At 42.0% G+C, this 9,654-nt stretch overlaps 1 protein-coding gene across 1 annotated transcript in view; it reads left to right on the top strand.

Moving 5' to 3' along the window:
* The first annotated feature begins 683 nt into the window (after window positions 1-683).
* glra3 (glycine receptor, alpha 3) overlaps window positions 684-9,654 on the top strand; it is a 105,875-nt gene continuing 96,904 nt past the window's right edge. The window contains exon 1 of the mRNA XM_072678576.1: window positions 684-1,011. Within this exon, the coding sequence (XP_072534677.1) occupies window positions 941-1,011 (71 nt within the window). The 5' untranslated portion in view covers window positions 684-940. The remainder of the gene's footprint in view (window positions 1,012-9,654) is intronic.

Here is a 9,654-nt window from a genome sequence, read left to right as displayed (position 1 = left end):
TTTTGTTAAAAGGGCAAACAGACACTCCAGTTTTAAAGAATTTCAATTTACTGGCAATTATTTGATGAATTATGTTTTTGCTTTTTATATTTGGCTTCGTTTTAATACAAAATAAAAGTCACACATTTCATTTTCCCAAAAACTATTTTTACCAGAGGTGCCCAAACATTTGTATGCCACTGTAGATGGCAGCAGTTTGCCAGGGTGTGTGTGTGTGTGTGTGTGTGTGTGTGTGCTGCCCTCCAGCTTAACGTGCTCAAGCAGAAAGAGGCACGAGACCCCCTTCAGTGTCTGATGCAGCTGTGTTCCAGTCAGGTTCCGTGAGGTTGGACAAGGCTGATTTTGAAATCATCACACACACACACACACACACACACACACACACACACACACACACACACACACACACACACACTCCCCCAAGCCATAGAAACGCTGATTAATCCTCCAACCTCTGCAAACAAAAATGCCACATGAGCAGTGTGTGTGTGTGTGTGTGTGTGTGCGCGTGCATATGTGTGTGTGTGTGTGTATGCATGTGTGTGCGTGTGTATGCTCGGGATTTACGAGCAAGCGCTGCCGGTTTATCAGGGGGCGGGGCTTGAGGGGCGGGATTACACACATTCCTGCACGAGCCCACAAACACTTCAGCTTCCACGAGCTTCCAGTCTGGATCCGGACACTTCCCTATGCGCGCGCGAGACATAGTGTTCATGTGTTTAGGAGTGTGATACGAGTTTTCTCTTTTCTTTCTTTTTTTTTTTTTTTTTCCTAAATCGATTGATGTGAGCACCGGAATGAAGAAGCCAGCGCGAGCCGGAGCGTGTGTGAGAGTGTGTGAGTGCTGCGCGTGTGTGTGGAGGGGGGCGCGCTGTCCGCGGTGCTGAAGTGCCGAAGTCCCGCCGTGTGTGAGCCTCATCTATGCGCGTAAAGAGTGGAGATGACCGGGAAAAGCAGGCAGTTTGCAGCTGGATGGGGATTCGTAGCTTTGGAAATAGCAGCTCTGCTGAGGTAAGACCACCTCATAAGTTCATACAATCAGACAGAGACCCCCTGGATTCAACTAGAAGAAAAATAATAATCAGACAACATGACCTGGGGGGTCCACAGGGGTCTCCACAGCAAGAGTGCCACAGTTCCGTTCACTCCTAGCAAGTATATGAATAAGTATTTAACAGTGAGTTGATTTAACACTGTACCGGGTTCTACATTTACCACAGTCCACTGTCTTACCTCAACACTGTACAGTTCATCACCATTACTGAATATTATAGGAGTAAAATCAACATGTACGAGTGCTTTCAGCACCATGTGAGTGTAATCAACACTGTACAAGGGGTTATACAACACTTGAAAGGCTTAAATGAACATCGTATGAGTTAATCCAGTCCTTTATTATTTCAGTATGAGTTGATTGAACACTCTACAAATGTATGTAGTACATCCTGTAGTACAATGAACAGTTTAGGAGGCGGTTAAAGAAGCTGTTTACACTGTTTGAGTCAAGTCAAATCATCACAGCGTGAGTGTAATCAACACGATCTGAGTTAATTCAGCACGATTCGAGTTAAATAAAAAAATCACAATTAAGCAATTCTGCATAAGATTACTGTGCAAGTTCAACACTGTATGAGTTAATTTACCACTGTATGAGTTAATTTACCACTGTATGAGTTAAATCAACACGATCTGAATTAATTCAGCACGATTCGAGTTAATTCAACACTGTATGAGTTAATTTACCACTATATGAGTTAAATCTACACTGTATGAGTTAATTTACCACTATATGAGTTAAATCTACACTGTATGAGTTAATTTACCACTATATGAGTTAATTCAACACTGTATGAGTTAATTTACCACTATATGAGTTAATTCAACACTGTATGAGTTAATTTACCACTATATGAGTTAAATCTACACTGTATGAGTTAATTTACCACTATATGAGTTAAATCTACACTGTATGAGTTAATTTACCACTATATGAGTTAAATCTACACTGTATGAGTTAATTTACCACTATATGAGTTAATTCAACACTGTATGAGTTAATTTACCACTATATGAGTTAATTCAACACTGTATGAGTTAATTTACCACTATATGAGTTAAATCTACACTGTAGAAGTTAAATCAACACTGTGTGAGTTAAATCGATGATGTATGAGTTAAATCAACACTTTATGAGTACAATCAACACTGTATGAGTTAAATCAACACTGTGTGAGTTAAATCAACACTGTATGAGTTAAATCTACACTGTGTGAGTTAATTTACCACTATATGAGTTAAATCTACACTGTATGAGTTAATTTACCACTATATGAGTTAAATCTACACTGTAGAAGTTAAATCAACATTGTGTGAGTTAAATCGATGATGTATGAGTTAAATCAACACTTTATGAGTACAATCAACACTGTATGAGTTAAATCAACACTGTGTGAGTTAAATCAACACTGTATGAGTTAAATCTACACTGTGTGAGTTAAATCTACACTGTATGAGTTAAATCTACACTGTATGAGTTAAATCTACACTGTGTGAGTTAAATCTACACTGTATGAGTTAAATCTACACTGTATGAGTTAAATCTACACTGTGTGAGTTAGATCTACACTGTATGAGTTAAATCTACACTGTGTGAGTTAAATCTACACTGTGTGAGTTAGATCTACACTGTATGAGTTAGATCTACACTGTGTGAGTTAAATCTACACTGTATGAGTTAAATTAATGCTGTATGAGTAAATAAACACTACATGAAGAAATAGCCCTGTACGAGTTACATCAGCACTACTAACTAATCAGCATTGCATACAATTATTTATTAAACATGCTAATATAATTTTTTACTGAACACTGTATGAGTTAAAACATCAGCATGATGTAAAAATATTGATCAGATGTTTGATCAACACTGAGTTTAGTACACAATGTTTTAGTTTAATCAGTTTCTTTAATGCTGTGTGACTTTATTCAGTCCTGTAAGTGTTTATTCAAGCCTGGATGGGTTAATGAGACACAGCAGGTGTCAAATCAACACTGTATGAGTTGAACCTGTTTCTTTAAAGCTGTACGAGTTGATTCAGCACTGGGGGCTTTGCTGTGGCTTTTTCGGGTTGATTATAATCAGAGTCGGAAACTGTGGTTGATATCTCAGCGCTTCTACTTGTAGCTCGAGCTGTGAGCTCCGCTGTGCCTTGTGTTTCGTTTGACTGATACAGTCACGCATCCAGAGAGGACTACACACTCCAACCGACTGAGCAGACTCAGCAGACTACCTCACGCTGAGGCTCTCGGGGCTGAGGCTTTGGTCTCTCACAGGTTTATGTTTCTGGAAGTGCATTGTGTGATTGTGGGGGGTTTCTTCAGTTTAAATGTGTGTGGTGAAGTGGGTTCATCTACAGTTTTCTGATACAATGTCTGAGATAAGAGTGAATAATTACAATACATGGACAAAAGTATTGGGACACCTGCTCATTCATAGCTTTTTCTGAAATCAAGAGTCTTAAATTGAGCTGACCCTACTTTTGTTGGAGTAACTGTCTCTACTGTCCAGAGAAGACTACTACTAGATTTTGGAGCAGCATTGCTGTGAGGATTTCATTGCATTCAGTGACAAGAGCCTTAATGAGGTCAGGATGTTGGATGATCCCAACTCCCCAACTCATCCCAAAAGTATTAGATGCCAATAGGTTCATGTTAACCTAGTCCAGAGAGTACTATTCTATTGGCAGTACTTCTCTACAGGGAATAGACAAGCTGTGTGTGCATATAGGTGCAACTTAAAGTAGCTGAATGCATTTATTAGAAGATGTGTCCACAAACATTTGGACATAAAATGCATGTCACATATTGTTGCTGTTATACGGTGACATAATGTTTTTGCATGGCAACAATATTCACATTTCTGAGGCACATAGTTATTCTAGATCATGAGAGAGAGAGAGAGAGAGTATGGTGTGTTATGTAATATAATGTTTCTGTAGTGGAACTGAAATATTAAAGACAGAGAGAGAAATCAAGAATAGTTTAATGAGCAGTTTACAGCTCCCTCTCTCTCTCTCTCTCTCTCTCTCTCTCTCTCTCTCTCTCTCTCTCTCTCTCTCTGTCTCTCTCGCGCTCTCTCTCTCTCTCTCTGCTCTGTAGTGAGTAATGAGTCAGTAGTAAAAATAACTCTATTATGTATCGTAAGAATAAACCATATAAAAATAAACATGTAGAACAACAAGTCTTCATCAGTAACAACAAACACTTGTTTTCTTTATTATATGAGTTTGTGTTCATTCCTGTGTACACAAAAACAATTAAACACAACAAACAAACAAATAAACAAGATACAATAATCTAGAATCTCATATTATTATCCCCATCTCTCTCTCTCTCTCTCTCTCTCTCTCTCTCTCTCTCCTCTTCATCCTTCTCTTTTTGTTGTCTCCCCTCTCTCCATTACTTCTCTCTTACATTTCCTCACTTTCTCTGTCTTGTCTTCTCTCTCTATTATTCCACTTTCTCTCTCTTTTATCCCTCTCTTTGAACTTTCTATTATATCTCTCTTTTATCTCCCTCTTTTATCTATTTAACCCATTATCTCTCGATTTTATTTTACTTTATCTCTCTTTTATCTCTATTTTACCTTCTTCTTTGATCTCTTTTATATTTGATCTCTCTATTATCTCTTTTCATTCCGTTTCTTTTATTTGTCTTTTGTCTGTTTCTTCTTTTTACTTTCTTCTTGTTCTGTCTTCCTTTGTCTCTCGTCGTTTACCCTTCCTTTCTCTCACTCTCTCGTCTTTCTCTCACTCTCTCTCTTTTATCTCTTTCTTTCTGTTAACTCTCTCGCTCTCCTTTTCTGTCCCCATGTCTTTCCTTTATCCATCTTCTTCTTTCTCTCACTTTTTACTTTCTTCTTTTTCGACCTCTCCTTCCCTTTCTCTCTCTCTCTCTCTCTCTCTCTCTCTCTCTCTCTGTCTCTCTCTCTCCATTCAATCCCCCTTTTCTCTTTCTTCCTTAACCTCGTTCTTTTCCTGTCTCCTCCCTTCTTCATTTTTTATATTCTCATTCTTTTGCCTCTCTCTTTTATCTTTCCTTTTCTCGCCCTTTCGTCTTTGTTTTCCATCTTTTTTCGTTCTCTCTCTCTTCACTTTCCTTTTTTCATTCGCTGCCGTTGTCTCTACTCTCCCTCCTTTACCTCTCCCTTTTTTATTTCTCCTCTTTGTTCTCTTCTTTTTTCTGTATCTTCTCCCTGTTACTTTTCTTTTGTTCTGTTTTCTTCAGAAAGTTCAAAGTCGAACTCATATTAATATTACACCAAGGGGTCAGGCAGAGGTGTGCGTGTATAAGGCAGTGCCTGTTCACACTTGACCTCACTGTGTAAAATGTTGTGTCTGGAGTGAGCTGGCTGCTTTTCACCAATAGAACTTTATCCAGTGCCTACAGTAATGGGCATGGGCGTGGCCATGGCATTGGACCCATCCTCTGCCTGCATTCACACTTTATTAGAAACACCTGTACACCTGCTTATTAACGCAATCATCTAATCATCCAAATATGTGGCAGCAGTGTAATGCATAAACCATGCGGATATGAGTCAGCAGCTTCATCATCCATCAAAATGAGGAGAAATGTGGTCTCAGTGATTTTGACGGTGTCAGACGGGCTGGATTGAGTGTTTTAAGAACTGCTGGGATTTTCAGCACAGCAGTCTCTGGAGTTAGAGTTACTCAGAATGGAGTAACAAAAGAAACACATCCAGTTAGTGGCAGTTCTGCAGATGGAAACACCTTGTTAATGAGAAAGGTTGATGTTCAACCAATCGGAAGGTCCAGACTGGTTGGAGCTGACAGAAAGACTACAGTAACTCAGATATCCATTCTGAACAACACGTCCAGCCTTAAGGAGGATGGCCTACAACAGCAGAAGACCACGCCAGGTTCCACTACTGTCAGCCAAGAACAGAAAGCTGAGGCTGCAGTGGCTCAGCACAGGCTCACCAACGCTGCACAGTTGATGACTGGAGACACGTGGCCTGGTCTGATGATTCTGCTGAGGGACATAGATGGAAGGGTCAGAATTTGGTGTCAACAGCATGCTTCCATGAGCCAAACCTGCCTTGTGTCAGCAGTCCAGGCTGGTGGAGGAGGTGGTGTGATGGTGTAGGGATGGTGTTTTCTTGGTACACTTTAGATCTGTCAATACTGATCAATCATCACTTGACTGCCACATACTACTTGCATTATGGTGCACCATCTCACAAAGCTCTTCAAACTGGCTTTCCCAGTCAGCACATCTGCAACATATGTAATATAGTATAAGGACAAAAGTATTGGGACACTTGCTCATTCATTGTTTCTTCTGAAATCAAGGTTATTAAAAAAAGATGTATCCTGCATTTGTTGGAGTAACTGTCTCCACTGTCCAGGAAAGGCTTTCTACATGAGCAAAAAGACCATTACTGAGGTCAGGATGTTAGATGATCAGTACCCCACCTCATTCCCAACTCATCCATCAACACTGTTCCACTGCTCCACATCGCAATGCTGGGTGGCTTTATACCCTTCTGTCCCACACCTGGCATTAGGCATGGTGCCTTGGCGTCTGTTACAGGGATTCCTATTCTTTTGGCAGTACTTCTCTACAGTCGATGAATGCATTCAGTAGAAGGGGTGTCCACAAATATTTGGACACAGTGTATTATTATGAAGCATGTTTGCACAGTGCTAGCTGTACTGTCACTGCTCGGTAGCTTCAGTGGTGCTGAGTGGTCATCATGCTGCTGGCTGATGATGGAATGCATTATTTAAGGTTTGCATTATTGAAATCTTTGGCTGTGGCTGCTTCTGTCCCTTCACTTGTATGACAGCAGAGAGAGAGGTAATTACACATGAGAAAAGAGGAGTGGTTCTGTCATGTTCCTGAGCATGTTGTTCTGTATTGCCATCAGATCACAGTCCTCGTCGTCGGGACAGTTCTCAGTTGGCCAGACAACTTAAACCTAGTCTCACATCCCACAGTTCTGACTAAACCCTGATGTGTTTGTCACCTAGCATGTCCAAGAACCTATACACTATAAGTGTTTTTGGACATCCCTCCTAATGAACACATTCAGCAGATGTGGCTGATTTTGAGGCTAATGTAAATTCTTTGGTTGATGCTGTGGCTGATGTTGAGGGTGATGTGGCAGATGTTGAGGGTGTTGTGGCAGATGTTGAGGGTGTTGTGGCTGATGTTGAGGGTGATGTGGCAGATGTTGAGGGTGTTGTGGCTGATGTTGAGGGTGATGTGGCTGATGTGGCTGATGTTGAGGGTGATGTGGCTGATGTTGAGGGTGTTGTGGCTGATGTTGAGGGTGTTCTGGCTGATGTTGAGGGTGATGTGGCTGATGTTGAGGGTGTTGTGGCTAATGTTGAGGGTGATGTGGCTGATGTGGCTGGTGTTGAGGGTGATGTGGCTGATGCTGAGGGTGTTGTGGCTGGTGTTGAGGGTGATATGGCTGATGTTGAGGGTGATGTGGCTGGTGTTGAGGGTGTTGTGGCTGGTGTTGAGGGTGATGTGGGTGATGTGGCTAATGTTGAGGGTGATGTGGCTGATGCTGAGGGTGATGTGGCTGATGTGGCTGGTGTTGAGGGTGATGTGGCTGATGTTGAGGGTGTTGTGGCTGATGTTGAGGGTGATGTGGCAGATGTTGAGGGTGTTGTGGCTAATGTTGAGGGTGATGTGGCTGATGTGGCTGGTGTTGAGGGTGATGTGGCTGATGTTGAGGGTGATGTGGCTGGTGTTGAGGGTGTTGTGGCTGGTGTTGAGGGTGATGTGGGTGATGTGGCTGATGTTGAGGGTGATGTGGCTGATGCTGAGGGTGATGTGGCTGATGCTGAGGGTGATGTGGCTGGTGCTGAGGGTGATGTGGCTGATGTTGAGGGTGATGTGGCTGATGTGGCTGGTGTTGAGGGTGATGTGGCTGGTGTTGAGGGTGATGTGGGTGATGTGGGTGATGTGGCTGATGTTGAGGGTGATGTGGCTGATGTTGAGGTTGATGTGACTGATGTTGAGGTTGATGTGGTTGATGTGGCTGATGTTGAGGTTGACATGGCAGGTATTGAGGTTGATGTGATTGATGTTGTGATTGAAGTAGTTGATGTGGCTGATGTTGCATTTGATGTTGTGACTGATGTGGTTGTTGTGGCTGATCTTGTAGATAAAATGTATGTTTGATGTTGTTAATATTGTGGGTGATGATGGGACATGGTTGATCTGGCTAATGTATCTGATGTGCCTGGTGTTGAGGTGGATGTGACTGATGTTAAAGTTGACATAGGCAGGTGTTGAGGTTGATGTGGTTGATGTTGTGATTGAAGTAGTTGATGTGGCTGATGTTGCATTTGATGTTGTGACTGATGTGGTTGATGTTGGGATTGATATGGTTGATGTTGTGACTGATGTGGTTTATGTTGGGATTGGTGTTGTGGTTGATGTGGCTGATGTTGAGGTTGATGTGATTGATGTTGGGATTGATATGGTTGATGTTGTGACTGATGTGGTTGATGTTGGGATTGATGTGTCTGATGTTGCGATTGAAGTAGTTGATGTGGCTGATGTTGCATTTGATGTTGTGACTGATGTGGTTGATGTGGCTGATGTTAAGGCTGTTGTGACTGATGTGGTTGATGTTGGGAATGATGTTGAGGTATATGTGGTTGATGTGACTGATGTGGTTGATGTTGCGATTGATGTTGTGGTTGATGTGGCTGATGCTGCAATTGATGTTGATGTGGCTAGTGTCATGATTGATGTTGCTAATGTTGCAACTGATGTTGTGATTGATGGGCCTGATGTTGCAGGGCAGATGAAGGCGGGCGTACACTCCTTTCCCAATATGTGTGACACTGTCACAGACATCTCTATGCCAGCTCTCCCAAGACTGGTTGAGAACATCTTCAGCATCTTGTCTCTCTTTGACAGTAGGAATGCTCATGATCTGGTTCAGAGCCTGTTTGTGGTGCTTTGGAAAGCTGCTGTATCCTCTGAACCGAGATCATTAAATCCGTCCTGCATGAGTGAAAGATGACCTGTTGCACAAGAGAAGCTTGAAGACTGGAGGTCATATAGCATTGTGTTTGGGCCTCATGCTCACATGACACATTTTGTCACTCCGTTGGTTTTGCACTGGAACTACAAGGCTAATGTTGCTAACATGTATGACATGCTGTTAGCTATAAAAATGGAGCAGCTAAAAGCAGTAGCAGTTGTGCTGAAGTCTGAATTTAGGTCATGCTTACAGATAAGAGAGTCATACAGTGTCAGAAACCACATAAGCAAGTCTGTTAGAGAACACAGCTACTGAACACTGCCCCACACATACAGCCACAGGGCTTCCAGTAGGCCTAGTGACAGCTGTCACTCATGGCCATGTGGATGTGCTGAAGCATCTCGTCGTACACACACACACACACACACACACACACACACTACTACAGCTATAGAGGAATCTGGACTACAATGGATTTGAATTTGTTTTCACTCACTGGCCACTTTATAAGAAACACCAATCTTGTACTCCCATCCACAAGACAGTTTACTAGAAACTCTACCTTATACTTTCACTCACTGGCCACTTTATTAGAAACGCTACCTTCTACTTCCACCCAC

This window comes from Salminus brasiliensis, chromosome 4, assembly GCF_030463535.1.
Source record: "Salminus brasiliensis chromosome 4, fSalBra1.hap2, whole genome shotgun sequence".
In the NCBI taxonomy this organism is placed as follows: Eukaryota; Metazoa; Chordata; class Actinopteri; order Characiformes; family Bryconidae; genus Salminus; species Salminus brasiliensis.
Note: the sequence above shows the minus strand (reverse complement) of the source record. Positions and strands in the feature narration are given on the sequence as shown.